The sequence below is a fragment of the Antennarius striatus genome, chromosome 7, assembly GCF_040054535.1.
Source record: "Antennarius striatus isolate MH-2024 chromosome 7, ASM4005453v1, whole genome shotgun sequence".
In the NCBI taxonomy this organism is placed as follows: domain Eukaryota; kingdom Metazoa; phylum Chordata; class Actinopteri; order Lophiiformes; family Antennariidae; genus Antennarius; species Antennarius striatus.
Window position 1 is genome coordinate 7,216,439 of NC_090782.1, and position 20,682 is coordinate 7,237,120.

Consider the following 20,682-nt stretch of genomic DNA (forward strand, 5'->3'; position numbering starts at 1 on the left):
ACAGCATTGAGGGAGCCTTAAAGACATCTGGCAATAAATACCACGACCTCCTTCCCCCGACGTCCCCACAGGACTGAAAGAATAGACTTTCTTTGTGGAGTGTTGTGGACATTTCCTGATGAGAAGTAGAGCAGAAGTAGAGAAAGGTAGAGAGGCTGGAGCGGGAGACAGAGAGAGAGAAGGAGGGAGACTGAGATAGAGAGAGAGATGAAGAGGAGGGTGAGGGTTGGAGGGTGGTGGTGGATGGGTGACTGGGGGGGGGGGCTTCTAGAAGTGAAATTAGAAATCAACTCCCAGCTGTGTACACAAAGCCTGTTGGTGGGAAGTACAAACACTCCATGTTTGGTGAAATGAGGATCCGCAGGCAGTCACAAAGGAAACACACATAAATCTTTGACTGGGTGTGTTTTTGATGGCAAATACTGATTGATCAAAACCTTTAATCAGGATCAATCCATTGTCGTCCACTTTGTCAAAATAGAATGTAGCAAAAATTGTATGAACAGAGTAATTGACAAAATATACTGCTGAGTCAGAATTCCAGATTCAGCAGATTTACTGTGTGATTCAGCTGACTGGTGATCTGTGATTAGATCAGTGGAAGTCATACTGTATGTTCGATTTACTTTAGCGCCGGGATATGGTCACGTGTTGGTTATCCTGTCGTTGTTCTCCAGCTGCTGGTACCGTTTGTGTGTGTTGGTTCTGAAAACCCCAGATGTGGGTGAATGACGCCTCCATCCATAACTTTATCTTCGGTTGGCTTTTCCTCCGCTAGAAGTCTCTCTGTCCCTATCGTAATGTTGATCTCACTTTGTTGCAGACTGACATTAAACTACTATTGGATGGATTGTCATGATAAATGTTAAAAAGTATTGTTAATTAGAGGATGAACTGGAAGGAGATCCTTCTTTCCTCCAGCACCACATGCTGCTGAGTTCTCTGCTAATCCTAGGGAATAAGCAGAACATAGTGAATGGACTGGAAACGTCTTCAGAGGATAAATCCCTCTGACTCTGGTAATCCACTTTACCTGTTCCATCATGGTGACAACGACACTTTTAAAACAAATTTAACTTTTAAGCAACTTCGCCCCCTAGCAGAGGGTGACGTCAAAGGCATTGTGGATGCTGGGGGGTTTTGGAAGTTGAGCTATTTCTATTGTGTTGACGCTGGATAAGCGTGGGCAGAACATGGCTGGACAGGACGGCTTCTCTGATTGGTGCGTGGGACTCCAGCGCAGAATATCACCAATGACAGGTCAGTTCAAGTCCGCCGGTTTGGAGCCGCATAAGGTTTGGTTGTACATTAAGGCTCAATGATGCCACTTAAAGTAGTTCCACAGTTATTTACCATGTTTAAACTCATCTTGAATGGTTTTCATTAGAATATCGAGCCCTGTCCTTCATCCAGACACTACATACAGTACATACAGTACATACAGTACATACAGTACATACAGTACATACAGTACATGCTGTACATAAAGTACCTCCTCACAATGAAACCATAGTTTGCGTGTGAAATGAAATCAGAAGCATCGCTCCTCTCAAGGGGTTTGGCTGTACATTTCATGTTTGATGAACCATCTTATGAACACAAAGCTGGGGACATATTTCACCACGACCCGAGTTATATTTAGAATATCTGTGTTTCCTCATAGGATGCTAATGAAGGATGTTTTGATTTGTCCTGATGAAAGAAGAACTTTCTCGCTGAGGCAACAGTAAAGCACAACAAAGACGTCTGTTTCGCTAAGGAACGTGTCCCATGTGTGGTCCTGACTGATGGGGTCTGGAGTCTGAATGCTTTGGCCTCGCCATGTCTGCATTCAATAGAGTCTGCACTGTTGTTCCATCGCCTTACTGTATTGTGATGGGAAGGTTCCTTAAACAGACGAAATTCGCTGTCAGCAGTAATTTCACAGCACAATGGGTGACATGAATGGAGAAAGCCCAAAGGACGACTTGTTGCCACAACAAATGAAAATAAACTTTCAAGTACAGATTAGGAAAAGTGATTTAATAAATATCTGAGAGTTGTTTTTTTTATTCATCATAAAGACATAATGTGGACTTTCCATCTTCAGAAATACAGATCTCTGCAGACTCCAGTGGACTTATCTCCTTTACTTGCTGACTGAATTAGTCATGTTTGAGTGCTTTTGGTGTAGAGGTATTTAGGTCCTCGAGGAATTTTAAGAAATAAAGAGAAAAAAAACAAAACAAGAGAAACTGGCAATTTCAATAATAACACTGATAAGACTGTTATCAGTGTCATTACACTCCACTGTTATGGTGGAGTGTAATGACCTCCTACACACAAGGACACACACACACACACACACACACACACACATACACACACCTACGCACACATGATCACACATTTGAATTATTTATTTATATCCATATCAGCAAAAAGACACAAACGACGCGATACAATCAGAAATTCCACAACTCCTGCCAGACATGTGCTCTCTCTTTAGACACCAAACAAACACACACAAACACACACACACACGCACGCACACACACACACACACACACACACACATTGAGGATAATTTAAAAAGTTATTCATTTCTTCACAGGTGTGTAACACTATGAGGTTTAAGCTCAGACAAAATCTCCCAGCTGTATAAAGTCTGGAAGGACATCCGGTCTGAAAACACACACACAATGAAACCCAGAGGCAAATTTGTGTATATGTGTGTGTGTGTGTGTGTGTGTGTGTGTGTGTGTATTTCTTCTTTTAATTCATTTGACTTGTTGACCTCTTGTCAGAGGAAAGTATGCATAAATGACGATGGCTTGATTTTCCTGATCGCCTCATATCTCAAGTGTCTTATCTTCCTCAGACGTGCCTCCTGGGAGTGTTATATAAATACCTCAGCAGTTATTAATGAATCTGAAATGGGATTTTGTTTTTCCATTTTCCTTTTGACATTTTTCTTTCCCGGTCATTTCCCTCCAGCGCTCAGGCCCTGTGGCCTTGCTCCCACAACTTAACAAGGATGATAGGAAAATGACTTCACCGATGGCTTCGTTCCAAACTGGATAAAATATTGTCTTTCCTCTGCCTTTATAATATTTCATCAACAATTTAAAAGCCCTAGATGAGTGATCACTTCTCTTTGCAAGGAGTTTGACAAAAATATGTAACAAATATCTCGTTGTTTAAAAATGAAGTGCAGAAATGTTAGTTATTATATACGACAATTTAAGGCTAATCTGAAACATCTCATTAATGGTTTTATTTCATGGTGATGGATGCTGGTTTTGAGCTCAGAGGCTGTAAATGGAATGTGAGGCAGCTGCATGAGAGGCTGCTGAGAGCGGCTGATGAGTGGATGTGGGATGGAAAGAAGAGGGGATCTCATGAATGCTTTTGATCTGCTGAGAATCGGAACACTAATTACACAAAATTACTTCCTAATGTTGTCAGTCAGATGGAGTCAGGCTGTTTGATTGCTCTCTTTCTTTGTAACGTGTCCAGCCTCACGCTAGTGTCCAACAAATCTACATGCACAACATACAAATGTGCAATCCCGTACACGTTTCCACACAATCCTGAACAAATGGAATACAGAAGTTGATCAAGACGTCGTGACATGAGTCACCCTTTTTTGTTGAGTTTTATTCGCGAAGTCTTCGTTGCTGCTTCAAGTGTTTCGTTTGGCTCGATCTGCCGCTGACACAGATGCTGTGTTTTCTTTCAGGCTTGTGAATTTACAGACCATTATGTGCATTCCTGTGTACGTTTGGGTGCATGTGAGAACGGGAAACGTTTGAGAAAGCATGTGTGTGTGTGTGTTTTTGTGCATTAATGTATGCAGAGTAAATACATATTGTGCATAGGTCACCAATCCGTTGTGCCATCAGACCACATGAGGCAGCAGTGAAATAGAGAACTGAAGATGGATGAAGAGGAGGTCTGGTGTGAGACATAACCTGCACTCCTCATTCTCACTTTGACCTATTTATTTCCCCCTGCTCCTTCAGTTCCGTGATCCCCTTTCATGCAGCACAAGGAACCAATAAGTCTAAAGTGGGACTCCCACCAGACATCTCCACTTATTCCTATCTCTCCATCTTACTCTGTCCATCAGAGCCAAGCCGGTCGCTCTCTCTCGCCACAGCTGGCTGTCACGGCCGTGGCTCGCCATCCGTGAAGGTTGTCTTACATCTTTACTGTGACGATCTAACAACCGGCTTTGTGTATGAAGGTTATCTTTAGTTTGGCGCCGCTGCAGACCTTAAGAAGGGTTTCGCTGAGAAGGGAAGCCATCATTAAGTGGCGAATGAAAAGAGTTTTATTTTTGAAGTAACAATGTGTTGTCATGGTTTTATTGAAGTGAGATGCGTTTGTTCTTATAATTTACTGTGTGGAATTAATTGTGTCATAAATTTATCCCCACAGTTGTTGCCACCTTTGCTTAAAAAAAAAAAAAAAAAAAAAATCTTTGATTTTAACATACCTGTCTGGCTTTCATTAGACATTTGTTTTAGTTTCCCGTTATTGGAAACAGATGTTTTGTGTTGCTGTAAGTTTTTGCAAAGTTACACAAAGATGCATTGTCAGGAAAAAGATGACATACAGATATATAAACATGTTACACTCATTTTCAGAGTGACTGATTGTCTTGGGGCGATATAGACGATCGCTCTGCCTTTAGCTGGTTCTACTGTCATATGGATGGAAACAGAAAGCACTACTGTTCAGCCCAGGCCTGACTCCGTGTTAACGTACAGGAATGTGCTGCACGATGTCGATCCAGTGGGTTAACTTATTACCACGCAGACTAAATACATAGCAGTCATTCCGATCCGGTTGCTCAGATCCTGCTGAGAGCAACAGTCTGGAACTGCTTTGCAGTATAATCCTTGCAGGTTTATTGAGAAAACGCCTGATATCACTTGTCCTCATATGATCCATTATGTTGCTACCAAAGTCTCACATTGCTTTGCTTAAGTTGGGCTGAAAACGTGGTGCTTTGTAATCAGATTGTTGAGTCAAAGAGTAAACACTTGGAGCAATTAAACAGTAAGGATGTGTTTAAAGGGTTCAGTGAGTCATCTCTGTAAATCATCCTTTAATCCTGCGCCAACTTGTTGCCACATCTCTTCCGTTATTTGTTGTTCAAGTAAAATGGATTCAGGTTAAGACGAGAAGAGGAGGAAGAAGTTGAGAAGCACAAAATACAGTCTTATAAATAGATTCAAATTAAACTAATGAAGCACTACATTGTAGAAGAATGGAGTAGTGTTCTGATTGATGATTACATGGTTCCCTTTATATTGAAGTATTCTTCCGTCTTTGTGTCCACAGACTACCGGACCGGGCCGTGCTTCACCCAGGTGAACAACCAGATGTGTCAGGGTCAGCTCAGTGGAATCGTCTGCACCAAAACCCTCTGCTGTGCCACCATTGGTCGAGCGTGGGGCCACCCCTGTGAGCAGTGCCCCGCCCAGCCACACCCCTGCAGACGAGGCTTCATCCCCAACATCCGCACTGGAGCCTGCCAAGGTCAGACCGGGCTGCGTTGGACACCGAACATCTCTTTCAAACCAGTTTTTTAAACTTTTAAAAAGCGATGAAGTAGGAAATATGTTCACATTCACACATAAACACCACAACGAACACTGCAGCCCTCAATGTCATCACCTCAGCTTCAAGTCCTGCTCACAACATCCTCCATCCAGTGTGAACAAGACAGAGGATGTTTATGTGAGTGCGATAGATTAGTGGATGGCTTGAAATCTCCTGTGATTGTTTTAAAAAGCAGAAGCTCTAATCTTTTACGTAGTCAAAACATCTTTTAATGTGCAGTGCAATGTTTAGCGTATCTGTAATATAAATGTGAACATCAGCAGGTAAAATCTGCTTCTCCTCATATTCTTCAAACCGGTTAATTTATATGTGGTGCATCTTGTCTCACACTCATGTTAGTGTGCAATGTGCATCAGTAAAGTCATGGATTTAACTTCGCTCTGGCAAAACGGTTCCAAACAGTGATGGAGTTCATGGGGGAGAGTTCTGAACTGTGATCGACCTTCTCCCATCAACATTCCTGCTGCTGGTGTCTCAGAACCCCCTCAGACCAGAGCAGACCTTCTCTGCATGCCGGTCTAATAACCTGGCCCTGCCCAGACTAAGCAGTAAGACTACCTCAATATAAGGCATATGTGGAGGTCACGTCCCTCATCACATGATCCGGGCCAGGATCTCAGCTCCTCTCACACGGACACGTCCAGCACCACCCAAGGCAGATTGTGATGATTGATGTCTACATGAAGCCGTCACAGAGGACCAGTGTTGTTTTAATCATTTCTGTACTTCAACCTGTTATTTAGGCTGAAATGTCAAGGTGTCTGGAACAGACCGGCTCTCTTGTGTTAAAAGTCTTTTTTAATCTCCAAAGAGGAAGTTATGTTTCTGAAGATGTCGGTTTGTCTGTTTGCAGCACAACCAAAAAAAATCAAGATGTCATTATGGGAGTCGAGGGGGGCTGACAGCTAGGGTGGTTGTGGCTGTGAGCAGCGAGTCTTGCTTCTAGCTTCATGGATAAGTCTCCATAGCTTGGATTCACTGAAAATTCACGACTGTGAGATAAATTAATGATGTTAACTGAGAATGAATGTGACCCTCTAGCTGAAACTGTACCAATGCAGCTAGGAGACAATTTAATGTACCTTAAAAGTTACAGAAGAGGATTCCAAAGAAAACTAATTAATGAGTGAAACTGTTTTGAATACAATAATTATTAAACCAATAATTATGGCAGCTTGTTTCTAAATTCTAGGGGGAGGATTTCAGAGGTTTGTTTTCTCTGAGTGACGTCAAATTTGACCAAGAAACTGCAAAACAGTGTTAATGTTAGCAGACGAACGTCTGTTATAAAATCAAAATAACCTTTTAATAAAATGCCCTTGGATTATAATAATAATAATCATCATCATCATCATCATCATCATTATTATCATCATCATCATGTGTGTGTGTGTGTGTTTGTCTGTGTGCTGAGCTAGATTTATGCAGTGAAAGCATATAAAAGGCTTTAGAAGAACAAAATATCAAAAACCTTTCAAAGCAACGCACATGATCGTTTCAACATGTGAAGCTGACCCAGATAGGGTGTAGTTCTGTGTATGTCGTTTCTAAACAACGCATCTGAGATGAGTAACTTGTTTGAATGCAGCAGCACAACTTCCTCTCCTCGCGCTGCTCCTGCCAGGCCTCTCATGTGTTGGACGTATGCGAGTTTGAGACGGTGGCTGATCTGTTACTCACATACCTCTTCTTCAACTTTTTATATTGTCTGCATTTATCCCACTTTCTGAACCTCTCTTCCAGTTTTCTTTCCTTTTTCTGACTCTTCTCTCTCACACACACAGAAAAAACCTGATCTCCAGAACGCCTCGAGCAACAATTTATTGGCGCAAGTACAGATGTAGCCGACCCTGAATCTAAATGTGAAGATAGAGATATATACTAAAAAAAGACACATATTAGCAAATAGAGCTGCCTTGTGTGTTTGTGTTGCATGTATTGTGTTCACACTTTGTGAGAGAAACCAGCTCCCCTGACTTATCCCAACCGGTAAAAGTGACTCACATCGAATGCTTGGAAAAACTTTCATTTTAGAAGTCATCCGTGTCATCCGAGAGCTGGAGTGAGTCTTTCTGGAATTGATCTTAGTCATAAGAGCCAATGCCAAGTTACTACATTGTTATTGTTGTCATTCTTGTTGTTATTTTTGTTGTTTGTTGATACCTTATTCCCCTTGAAAAACAGTAGCATACAGTATAGGTGAACTAGAAACTGTCTCAGTGACAAGAGAGCACACCAGAAACACAATCTGAATGTGGTTAATGAATAAATTGTGCTGTCTATTATTCATATGATCCTTCAGTGCAGGTTTAGTTTTTTTGTTTTTTTGTCTCCCTTGGTAGTATTATGACATTTTGTTCTGATTTCTCTGTTTTTAACAACCGTTGTCATACCCTTCTTTTCAGATGTGGATGAGTGTCAGGCAGTTCCAGGTCTCTGTGCTGGAGGTAACTGCATCAACACTGTAGGATCTTATGAGTGTAAATGTCCTGCCGGCCACCGACAGAGTGAAACCAGCCACAAATGTGAAGGTGAGTCCTAGAAGCACAACAACAATTAGAAAAAAACACACCAAATTTACCTGTTAAAAGTAACAGCAGGTCGATGCAGTTGTAACTCCTGCTTATTTTTTTTAATTTTCATTGATTTGTTTCAATAATTTAAGGCCCAAAACATTGAAATGAAGTGACCTTTATGAGAAAATGACTAGTAGGTATAAATAAAATTAGAAAATTCCAATCGTCATCAGGCATTATAAATAATGTGAGCTTCATATGGATACGGTTTACTCAAATTTTTAAAATTATTGCCAAACCAAAATGAAAAAACAAAAAGTGGTGCTAAAATCGGACTTTGTTGAGTCATCGGTGACACAGTCATGGAGTGTGGACTTTACAACAACTGTGGGTTTGCTGGGATCAGTTGAGAGGTCTCTATGGGGCATTAAAAACGTAATGACGTGTTCAGAGTTAAAGAGGTCTGGACATGTGCACACAGCCGTAGAGTGGATTCACATTACAATGTGTTAATTGGGTGGAATTTAAACAATAGTCAGGCTAAACGGTCAGATAGTTAACTACACAGGGGTTTGTGTCTGTTGGACTGAATCCAGTGTGTTCTTGGTCTGTGGGGAGGATTACACAAAGCTCTTACACTCCTCCAGCCAGATGACATCTATTCTGCTGAACTAGATCAAGGATAATATACTTCTATTGCAGTAGCATGACTTACTTTTATTTGAGTTGTTCTTTTATCAGATTGGGACATAGACAGATAATGGAGGAATATTTCATGTTTGCAAAAAAGCGCCCTCGTCTTAGACTCATGATGTGTTGACACACATAAAGAGTGATTTGTATCACGCTGAGAAGGAGGAAATGGGGAGGATGACTCTACTCAGTTTAACCAGTCCCAGTTCAGTTGTGGTTTTGGGTGAACGCCACCAAACAGTTAAGGACTCACAGAAAGATGAGAATGAAAGCTGATGTCAAACATTCTACTGTTGTAGAAGGTTTGGGTGCGGATGTTACGTTCTAGCTGGTACCAAACTGTCCAAAGAGGTGCAGTGTGGGTATACTTTGCTCAGGTTCAAGGGAATTAAAAAAAAAACACAACAGGAGCTTAGCCATAAAAAACAGATCATTTTATTATTGTCTATGTGCTCATTTACAAATTAGAAGGAGATGCATTAAAAAAACATCAGGGGATTTACCGGGCATGAGTGATTTTTAATTTAACCGACACACAATGTTCACCACTTTTTACAATGTTGGCTTTAGTGATAATGGTAATAACAAAAATCGAGAATCAACTAAAGTAAACAACAAAACCAACACAGTAATCTAAAAACAATGAATAGACTTACAGTTTTCATTTTGACATATGTATATAAGACTCAAACAAGAAGCAGGCATTCTCATCTGAGATGAATACCAGCAGAAGTTGTTTTTTTTTTCATAAACTCTTCCAACTATAACTTTTTATCAAAATTTCTGCTCTGCAAACTTTCTTTTTGGCATTAAATGAGACAATTCAGCTCAAGTGAGTATGTTTTCGCCTTCGCTGCTTCTGCAGCTGCTCGTGTTTGTTGTCCTGCACAGCCCAGATTTCATTGTCAAAATAGGGACCACACAATGAGATATACAAACTTCTTTTGTGAATTAGATAAGAACACAAAGATTTATTGACCTGCAATTAAAGTCATGAGGTAATTTTGTAATTTCATCCTTGCACAGTGAGAAGAGAGAAGGTTTAGTGTTTGTAAAGCTTGTAAAAGCAAAATAAAAGAACGGTTGATGTGTATATTTAGTCATAGATCAGCAGGAACTATCAGAAATTCAGACCAGATTCTTTGTGGAAGGTCTTTAATTGAAATGCATTTTAGCTAAAACACACTTTGCTCCCACTGAGAAATTGGTGAGGTTTGGAGCAGTTAAGCTTAATTGTGTTTGGTTTTTTGCGTGTCTGGTTGTTTTGGGGCACGACGAGGAACCTGGTTTTATGGTATACTTTTTAGCTTAGACTGTTCTTAACAGTCTCTCTCTTTCTGCCCCCGGTTTTTTTTTTTTTTCTTTCTGCTTTTTCTGTCTCTCCTTCCATTTTCCTTTCATAAATACAGTCATTTGGCTAAAAAACAGCTGTTAGTTCAGCAGAAAAAAGCACTTGCCGCTTTCTCATTACACTCATGGACTTCACCGTTGCTCCAGCAGTTGTTAGACTTTCATCCGCTCCATCCACCCCAATATACACAGAAAGTTTAACACATTGGTTTGGATCCACTGAAACAATGGAAACTAAGTCGTCTACATACTTAATGTGAAATCCCAAGTCAAATATAGATGATTGTTACACAGTTAGACATTTGTTTGTAGACTTTCGTCCAGGTGACACATTTTCCTCCACACACACTCGGCTGGCCTCGACAGCGCCACGTCTGTGTGCAGCGTAATGTCTGGCGTGCCGCTGCTGACACAGGCTGTGTTTGACTGGGTGTTCCCAGCTTCACCTCGTCGTCCTGACGATGCTGTCAGACAGGAGTCCAGCAGGGGAACAACGGCCTCTTAGCCTCCGCCGCGACGCTCCTGCACGCCGAGCTGCAGACAGAAAAACACACATGAGTATGAGTTACACATTCTTCACTCATAGAAAGACAAACACTAACACACCCTTCACTTCTCCAACTAAACTAGTAGGACACATTATGGCACGAACCACCTCTCCACTCATTCTGTAATTATGCTCAGCAGTGGCACGGTAATTACGTATGTCTATAAATAAGTGTGATAAATAAAAAAATAAAAAAAACCCAGCTCATTACCTTTTGGTGCTTCAGTTTGGGTTCCCCCATCATGGAGCAATGAGGCCTCCACTCACTGAGTAATACGACTTAATCCCATCATAAAATGCACCGCACCGAGGTTGGCCCTGTGGAGCGACGTGCCCTACAGAGCCTTTAAATAACGCCACCGCATTCAGGGGCTGAGGAGTTTTAATTCTTTGAATACAGTTATTTCTTTCAATTTATTTTGCCATCTAGTAGCTTGGTAGCCATGGATACACACACATGTTTCCCTTATGGCACTGTGACTTCACATAGATTTGATTTATTCACATATTTAGTTCCAAGCTTTTCTTTGTCTTGTTTGCAGAGCTCGTTTGTATTTGCTGTCTTTTTTCTCTCTCAACGTTTCTGAAAGTTAAACAAAAGACACTCAAATATTACGACCATCAGTATCTGATCAAGTAAAGACGCTCATGAGGAATCATGTGCTGTATCTGGTTTGAAATCTTCTGACTTTCATGTCATTTACATCATGAGATTTAACCAAACCTAACAAACTTTAAGTGATGTAAATCTACCTTTGTGCGCTGCTGGTTTGTCGGTCATTTAGTTTGCGGAACACACCTTCACTACCTGATGCTGCTGCCTCTTTTCGAACACTGAATTGTCCTTCACAGATACTTCCTCTCTTACGATGTGTGTTTGTGTGTTTCAGATATTGATGAATGTAGCACCATCCCTGGTATTTGTGACGGAGGAGAGTGCACCAACACTGCTGGTAGTTACGTCTGCACCTGTCCACGGGGCTACATCTCCAGCAGCGACGGCTCCAGATGTGTGGGTGAGTCTTACTAACAAAGACATTTTACATCATTGCTCTCTACCTCATTTGTGCCTTTATTCCCAATGTGGGAATCTAAACACCTCACAGCTGGCCACTAGCTTCCCTCCCTTCATTACGCTTCCTGTGAGTGGAGGTCTGATGAGCCGAGCCACAGCCTTGTGTTCGCCATGTGCAGACAAACACAGTTGGATGTGCTATATGGACTTGATGGTATTAATCTCCTCTAATGGTAGTTCTCATTACTTATTCACATACATGCACAGCATTCCCCTTTGACAGGTGTCATGACCGTACATATTATTTTTTAGCTCCATTTTTCGCTCTGATTTTTATCCCTGCTGTGCAAAAGTGGTTCATCTTTGTTTCAAGGTAATAATAATGGATTGAAAATACCAAGAGTATACGTTCTTACATGTGCCCACATGTTCATGCATAAACATGGCCAGAGATGGCCTCACTGGAAGCATGTGAGCTGGTCTGTCATCTGGTAGATTGTTTAGCTTCACATATGGTGTTGTTAAAGACCAAAGAACAGAGAGCACCACCAATCAAAACAGGGTGTAACAAATACATGTCACAAAGCCAAAATTAGGTGGACGTCTGAATATTGAAACCACAATGTGATTATTTTCGAAATCTCTTTTCAAAAATAATGGGAGTACGTCTGCTGTTGTGTGCCTCAGGTTGGTCAATGCTGGCCTATGGTTCACTTTGGAATGAAAGTATTAGCAACCTGAGACAGTGAGTTGTGACGAGGCTTAGCTGGCAGGAGACAGTTCATCATAAAGTTGTTGGGTGGAATGAGGTGAATCAGCCATGTTGTTCTAAATGTGATCTGATTTGAAAACCTCAGCCTCTCTCCCCCTGCAGACCATAACACATTAATACCCTCCAAAATAACACATATAAGGTATATGCAAACTGGAATGTCTGAAAAATGCTAAAAAGGTTTTTAAAAAATGTCAAGAAAACAGGACAAGATGAAGAAAAAACATGAAGAGGAGAAGAAAAGTTTCCTTCTGTAGGTGATGGATTGGAGGGAGGAGGGAAAGATAATCAGAATCATTATAAATAAAGAGTGTAAGTGGATCACACACTGATAAAGTGCTCCAATCACCCAAACCTAATAGCTGTCTATCTGTCTGCCTTTATGCGTGTCCATAATTTTCTCTTTAATCCCGTTCCAGCGTCATCTCCCTCTGTTTCTCTCCCTGTGTGTTTCTGTCTGTCTCACAGCTAACAGTCCAGTGATTTACAGTCGGTAGTCTCTCTGTTTACTCTGGAACTGTCCACGTTTCGATCTTGTCTCGGTTCCTCTCTTTTATCGCACTCCGTCCCCTCTGGTTGTTGTGTTTCTTTTTGGAAACTGTTTATCTGTGAAACTGAATCATTCTCAGACTCCTTTATCTGTCTTACTGTTTCCTCCTGGACCATTTGTTGTCCTCCCATCCTCTGCTCCTCACTCCTCTCAGTTAAGGTTTTGTAGTTGCTCTTCTGCAGCAAACTAAGAGGAAAGAGAAAAAAGACTGATGTATCCTTCCATACACTCCTTTTCTGACTTTGTCTTAATTTGATTATTTGATTAGATGTACTCCTAACCAGTAATTCAAAGTCACTCTTAAGCCACTAACCTGGGCTGGCAGTGTCTGATAGCATCAACTCTCATCACATTTACTTTAAACCCTTCATTTCCTTCTGTGGTGAATATATATATATTTATATATATATATATATATATATATAATTTTATTTTATTTATTTTATTTTATTTTTTTGGCTCTAGGTGTGTTTGTGCTTTATGGGACTGACTTTATTACTTTATTGTGTAAGGCAGGCTGGGGGGGAGCTGCTGGGGGTCTGACAGGAATCAGAGCCTCATACCCCGATACGCTGTGGAGGCTTGAAAAAAAGAAAAAAAAACCCTGCCCAGGCAGTCACTCTAAAAACATCTCACCAAATGAAAGCATATGCATGAAGCAATACGAGGCACAAACCGTGGTCTGGATCCAATTTAAATCATCATCAGCCTCAGCAGGAAACACCCCCCCACCCCACTCTGTCCTCCCCCTCTGCTCTGCTCGTTCTCCACCTTGGTCGTTCCTATGGGGTGTGTTTCTACTTAGAACTTTCTGTGTACGTTTATGTGTGTATGAGTGCAACAAGCGTGTGTGTTCTTAGTGATGCGTGTTCTTGTGTTAGAGTGACTGTGTGTGTGTGTGTGTGTGTGTGTGTGTGTGTGTGTGTGTGTGTGTGTGTGTGTGTGTGTGTGTGTGTGTGTGTGTGTGTGTGTGTGTGGACTGTACTGTATGTGCTCCCAGACGCAGCAAAGCCCCTCATGTTCTATCTAATTGGCAAGAATTGCTCCACATGGAACTGATTAATTCCAGACTGCTGGCTCATTAGTGAGTTAATCGACTTGAGTGCTCCCCCCTTCATCATGCCTCCCCCCTTTCTACCCTTTCTTTTTTCTGTAATTCTCTCTCTCTATTGTGCTTATGAGCTGAAAACACACATGCATTCACTCCCTCTCACAATGGCGTTTCCTCCACGTTGATTCTTCTCATGAATATCCCGAAAACCCCATTCCCTCTGTGCATTTTCTATTTCTACTGGAGCTCTTTGAACCCCAGCCCCCCCCCCCCCCCCTCTTCTGCCCTGTTGACTGTGACCTGGAAAAGTGTAACAAATAAGACCCCCGTTTTTGAGGCCCTTCAGATTCCTGCAGTTAATCGAGACCCCAGGCAACCTTTCCCACTGCCAGCCCATAAAGAAACTTCTTCCTCAGTCACCGTGGAAAAGTCAGCCCCTCTGGCTCACTGCACTGCTGTTTTGACAGTGGTCATTACCTGTAATCTTTCCGCTCATACGTCGTAATGCAGCGTCAGTAGTGGAAAAAGTACTCAAGTACCTGAAGTCCTACATTTACTGTCTTTTACACCAGGTTTAAAATGGGGGGGGGAGTTGCTCTGCTGTCTCTGGTTGAAAATTACAAAAACCTTAAAACACTCTGACCCAGTTTTAAAAAGAAAGTTGTTAAATGTGCTCTCTAGCATCTGTAGCCACACAGAATACAGTTTTAACTATGGAATGATACCCGGATGCATTGATCATACTGGATGAGAAACCAGAGAAGATCATTAAAAATAAGAAATTCATAGAAAAATAGATAGAAAAAAAGCTTTTTTGAGCATCTCATTTTTCAGAATAATGTATTTAATAATCATGGATTGTCCGTCAGATCAACTATTTGGTCCAACAACTGTAGATATAAATGTATTTAAAGTTTTTACGTGTGTTCCATGAATGGTTGGCTTCTTTCTGATGTATTAAAGCCTGAAGTTTTAAGAAATGTAGTGATTGAAAGGCAGAAAACGGTTCAAGCGGTTCAAAAATACAAATGTATAGATTCATGTGGACTAATCCTGTTGACGTGTCCCCTCCTCTTCCCTCAGATCAGCGTGTGGGCTCCTGTTTCTCTGCTCTGGCTAACGGCCGCTGTGCTGCGGAGCTGAGTGGTCAGTACACCAAGATGCAATGTTGCTGCGACGCAGGACGCTGCTGGGCTCTGGGGCAGATCCCTGAAATGTGCCCCGTCAGGGGGTCTGGTGAGTATGCAAGGAACAAACCAAAGCTGCTTTACAAAGGATGTCTGGAAATAACTTCAGCAGTTTTCTGTAATTAGAGAGAATGTGAAAAAAAAAATTTTCCAAAGTTATTTCTGCATCGACTTCAAAAGGTCATGAGTTCATTCCTGTCCTGTCCCTCTGCTGAGGTTTTTGGAAATACATCTTTAACTTTTCCTTTTAGTATAGTAGTGATGAAAAACAAATAAACAAACACATAAAAAAACAAAAAAAAAACAATGGACAAGGTGAAAGCAGAACCGTTTCCATGGAGATAACGAGTTGAAATCAGGATGACGCAACAAGACGGTAAAGATAAATGAGACGCTAGCCAACGCCGGTGCAGAGCTTTGGGTTTGTGTGTGCGTGACAGAATGGGAAGAGCTCCCACTGATGAGGATGAAGTCATGAGTACAAACAAAACGCAGAAAGATGGAAAATCTTTGTGTGAATGTAATGAGCCATCATCTCCTCGCTAGAGCCGGAGTACAGAACAGTCTGTCTCTGCCTGAGACCAGGTCTTACTCAACTGACTCATCACTGATGGTCTCTCACTGTTACTGCCAAGATAGCGCGTGTGTGTGTGTTTGTGTGTTTGTGTGTGTGTGTGTGTGTGTACAGCCTGCACACACATCCTGTTCTTTCCTAATCTTGAGGGATTGAGGTGAATAATTCCTGATCCTGTGATCTTTCCTCTTCTTACAGACGAGTCCAGGCGTCTCTGTATTGTGGGCGTCCCCCAAGGTCACGGCCCCCCTCACACCTACCCTAATGGAAACTTCCCCAACACCAATGGCAATGGGTTCAACTATGGATTCAAGTTCCCCAGCGTACCTAATGGTAATGGGAACGGAGGTGTTGGCGGCAACGGAGGAGGAAGCTTCGGAGGAAACGGTGGAAGCTTCGGAGGAAACGGAGGGGGATTTGGAGGGAACGGCGGGAGCTTCGGGGGGAATGGCGGAAGCTTCGGGGGGAACGGTGGCAGCTTTGGAGGAAATGGTGGCAGCTTTGGGGGCAACGGAGGTGGACCTCTGACCCATCAACATATAGGTGAGTTTACCTTGGGACCTGAATAAACACGCTGCTAAATGTCTTTGCTCATCTGGTTATTGATAAATCTTTCAGGCTCGGTTTCTGTGAACGACTCCATTGACGTGTGCACTTATTTCACCAACCTGTGTCTGAACGGACGCTGCATTCCCACCCCCATGAGCTACCGCTGTGAGTGCAACATGGGCTACAGACAGGATGTCCGTGGGGAGTGCATTGGTAAGAAACACACTCATACTCACTGTATTCTGTAGGATTCTACAGGCAGTGTGTGTTTCCCCTGACCCTCAGCCAATCACATGCACTACACTGCCATCTTCTGTCAATGGAAGGAACTCCAGTGCATGTTGATGCTCACAGGAGAGCTCGGCTAGAATTGTGTTGGAAGTTGTGTTTTATGTCTAAATTCACTCTCTCATATGTTCAGAATAGTTTATGAGGTCTCATTTCTTTGATGTTTTCTTGCCCAGATGTGGACGAGTGTGTGAGCAATCCCTGTATCAATGGAGACTGTGTCAATACACCTGGATCATATCACTGCAAATGCCGTGAGGGCTACCAGGGAACCCCAACTAAGCAAGCCTGCGTTGGTACGACTGACTGCGCTGCTAAATAACAGGATGTTCTTATATACATGTGCATATAACTGAACAACAACAAAAAAAACCCACGTTCACCTTCCTCCCTTTAGATATTGATGAGTGCATCGTGAACGGAGTGATGTGTCGCAATGGCCGCTGCGTGAACACAGAGGGAAGCTTTCAGTGTATCTGCAACGCCGGCTTTGAGCTGACTCCCGATGGAAAGAACTGCATCGGTGAGGAGCCAGAGCACAAAACACATCATACCCCATGTCAACTGTCAGACTCTTAAAAAACCCTGACCCTGTCTTCACCTCTTGCCTCCCTCCAGATCACGATGAGTGTGCCACCACCAACATGTGCCTCAACGGCATGTGCATCAATGAGGACGGCAGCTTCAAGTGCATCTGCAAGCCTGGCTTTGCTTTAGCGCCAAACGGACGCTACTGCACCGGTATGAATTATTCATAGAGTACAGAAACCTCCAGCTCCTGGCCAAACACGCTGCTTTGGCAGATTTTGAGTATCAATCTTTTAACATGCTTTTTTAAAGGTCTTCCCTAATGTGCTCCACAGTTCACAAATAAATCTATAGATTTATTGGGTAGACAGAACATTATATCAGAAAACTGTTGTTCACGACTGTCTGGCTGTAAGTGTGTAGTGATGACAGTAGACTATGATGTAAATAGACCGTTCTGCACATCAGTCTTGGCTCATAAACTGCAGCCACCTGTGACGTCTAAATGACCCGCCATCCTTTCCTCAGACATCGATGAGTGTCAGACACCTGGGATATGCATGAACGGTCGCTGCATCAACTCTGAGGGCTCCTTCCGCTGCGAGTGCCCTCCAGGCCTCGCCATCGATGTGGATGGGAGAGTGTGTGTGGACACACACATGAGGACGACCTGTTACGGTGCCATTAAAATGGGCACGTGTTCTCGTCCGTTCCCCGGTGCCGTGACTAAGTCCGAGTGCTGCTGCGCCAACCCTGAACATGGCTTTGGAGAACCCTGTCATCCCTGCCCCTCCAGGAACTCAGGTAAAATCATAATTCATTTGATTTTGGTTAGAGAAAGAAAGAAAACAACCTTTGCATCTAATGTTGTTGTAATGTTTTTATTGTCTGTCAGCTGAGTTCCAGGCTGTGTGCAGCAGCGGTATCGGCATCACAGCTGACGGCAGAGGTGAGCGTGTTGATCATGAATATAGATGAACTCTTCAGAAGTCATTTTATCGATCTTTATTGACACCTGTTCACTCCTAGACATCAATGAGTGTGCCCTGGACCCAGACATCTGTCAGAACGGCATCTGTGAGAACCTCAGAGGAAGCTACCGCTGCATCTGTAACATCGGCTACGAGTCTGACACCAGCGGCAAAAACTGTATTGGTGAGTCAGAGCAGGTCCATGAAGGAGTCACGTATGACGGACTGACACGTTTTGGGACAACTAATGTTCATTCCCACATGACCGATAACCACAGCACCTCAGAAACCAGTGGACAGAATTCAGATAATTTTCACAAAAAGTTTTGTAGTGGCAACAAATTTGATCAAATCACAATTGGTTTTCTTTTTTTTTAAATTTTATTTTATTTTTATAAGCGTTATGCTTTAACATTCTCTTTTTATGTCACATGACAATAAATGTTATCGCTCGTGAGTTTGAAAAGTTAGACATGTATTAATCTTCAAGTAAAAATGTCCCTTTAATAACAGTCACAGACTCCTGTTATGTTAACTGGATGAACATGAATGGCAAAAAAAATTGCAAATACAAAACTTATTTAACTCTACAACAATATCATCGTCACATTTTGACCACTTTAAGCTGCAAAGATGAACAGAATATTTTAGAAGCGAGAGATCTCTTTTATTGCTTATTTATTCAGCTGTTTTTATGAGAGTGACTCTCACTAAAAACACTGCTTTACCCTCAAATTAACATGTAGTGAGAATCTTCGATTACTCTACTGTATTCTACTGTCTAAACAGTCTCGTCTCTTCTCCCCACAGACATCAATGAGTGTCTGGTGAACCGTCTGCTGTGTGACAACGGCCTGTGCAGAAACACTCCCGGCTCCTACACCTGCTCCTGCCCAAAGGGCTTCGTCTTCAAACCCGACTCTGAGACCTGTGAAGGTGATCTCACACACACACACACACACACACACACACACACACACACATGCACACGCAGTAATGCATCACATCTGGTTGTGTTTTGTCATTTATACCAGTCAAGGTCAATCAAGGTTATTCTGAGGTGACATTATTACCAGATGTGTTGTATTTAGTTTCCAGTAAACACTCCGCTCATGAGAAGAAGGCACACAAACTGTCTTTGCAGCTGCCAAACGGTGACGACGATCCCCTCGCATCAGCCTCTCGGCCCTGACTCCTGCTGCTTGTTTGCACATGTTTCAGACATCAACGAGTGCGTCTCTAACCCGTGCATCAACGGAGTGTGTCGCAACGTGGCCGGGTCCTTCAACTGCGAGTGCTCTCACGGCAGCAAGCTGGACTCCACTAACACCATCTGCGTGGGTAAGACGTCCATCCTTCTAAAGCACCGCGGGCTCCCAGAAACATCTTGTGTCACATAATGATTACATGTAGAGACACGAGCATCACTGGAAAAGAATTAACACAACACAGGGTTTATGTGAGCGTTTACTCCCTCAGTGGAAACAAACACTTTGGAATCTTCTTGTACACTCACAGATAGATCAACATGCTCAGATATTAAAATGGTGAAATAGCAAACAGATGATTTATTAGATAAGCCCATGGTCCACATGGAAATTGTTTGATTCAAATTGACATGTGGTATGTAATTCTCTCTGCTCAGAATAATGTTCCACATGTTTGGACGTTTTTACTTTTGGGAAATTGTTTTGAGAAAAGCTAAATGCTAATAGAGAAAATACAGATGTAATTTTAGCTGGGAAGGAAAATGACTATTTAAATAAATACTCATGCATATTGCATGAGTTGTTTCTCTGGAAGCTCCACCAGGTCTTCTGGTTTGGCTCACTTCTGTTTTATATTCCACAGTCATTTGGAGTTCTTCCCAGTGTGGGAGTAAAGGGAAGATCATTGTATTGTAATTCTGTGTTTGGGTGGTTTTTTGGTTTTTGAAAAAAACCACAAAAAACCACAAAAAAAAGCGTCTATTTTATGAATGTGCATTCTTTCAGAATGCAGTAGCGCAGGATTAAATGTAATGATTAATGGTTTTTACTCTGCACAGCTTGAAGCTGAAGACAGGTTTTTTGGCAACAAGGAGAGCTGACAGCTGCCAAATGCAACCCCCCCCCCCCGACAAACACACACAAATACACATACACACACACACAGGTCATACAGTTCATGCAGAGGGAACAACATCCAACACATTTCCTGGAGTATACTCAAAAACACTGAATGTCATCTAACAAGAAGTGCTCATTAGGCGTCTGTAATCAGCGTGTTCCGTTGGTTCCTCGGCTCCACAGACAGCATGAAGAGCACCTGCTGGCTGACCATGCAAGACAGCCGCTGTGAGGTGAACATCAACGGAGCCACGCTGAAGTCTGAGTGTTGCTCCACACTGGGAGCCGCCTGGGGCAGCCCCTGTGAACCCTGTGAGATCGGTCAGTCCTCACACACACGTCCATCCACATCCACATCCATCCGTCTTGT

At 42.4% G+C, this 20,682-nt stretch overlaps 1 protein-coding gene across 1 annotated transcript in view; it reads left to right on the top strand.

Moving 5' to 3' along the window:
* The window catches only part of fbn2b (fibrillin 2b), a 60,088-nt gene that overhangs the window by 23,115 nt on the left and 16,291 nt on the right, over window positions 1–20,682 (top strand). Inside the window, exons 7-21 of the mRNA XM_068318623.1 lie at window positions 5,332–5,529; window positions 8,019–8,144; window positions 11,610–11,735; window positions 15,191–15,343; window positions 16,067–16,411; window positions 16,487–16,630; window positions 16,882–17,001; window positions 17,103–17,228; window positions 17,324–17,446; window positions 17,762–18,037; window positions 18,129–18,182; window positions 18,263–18,388; window positions 19,015–19,140; window positions 19,426–19,545; window positions 20,496–20,633. Coding sequence (XP_068174724.1) covers window positions 5,332–5,529; window positions 8,019–8,144; window positions 11,610–11,735; window positions 15,191–15,343; window positions 16,067–16,411; window positions 16,487–16,630; window positions 16,882–17,001; window positions 17,103–17,228; window positions 17,324–17,446; window positions 17,762–18,037; window positions 18,129–18,182; window positions 18,263–18,388; window positions 19,015–19,140; window positions 19,426–19,545; window positions 20,496–20,633 — 2,301 coding nt within the window. The remainder of the gene's footprint in view (window positions 1–5,331; window positions 5,530–8,018; window positions 8,145–11,609; window positions 11,736–15,190; window positions 15,344–16,066; window positions 16,412–16,486; window positions 16,631–16,881; window positions 17,002–17,102; window positions 17,229–17,323; window positions 17,447–17,761; window positions 18,038–18,128; window positions 18,183–18,262; window positions 18,389–19,014; window positions 19,141–19,425; window positions 19,546–20,495; window positions 20,634–20,682) is intronic.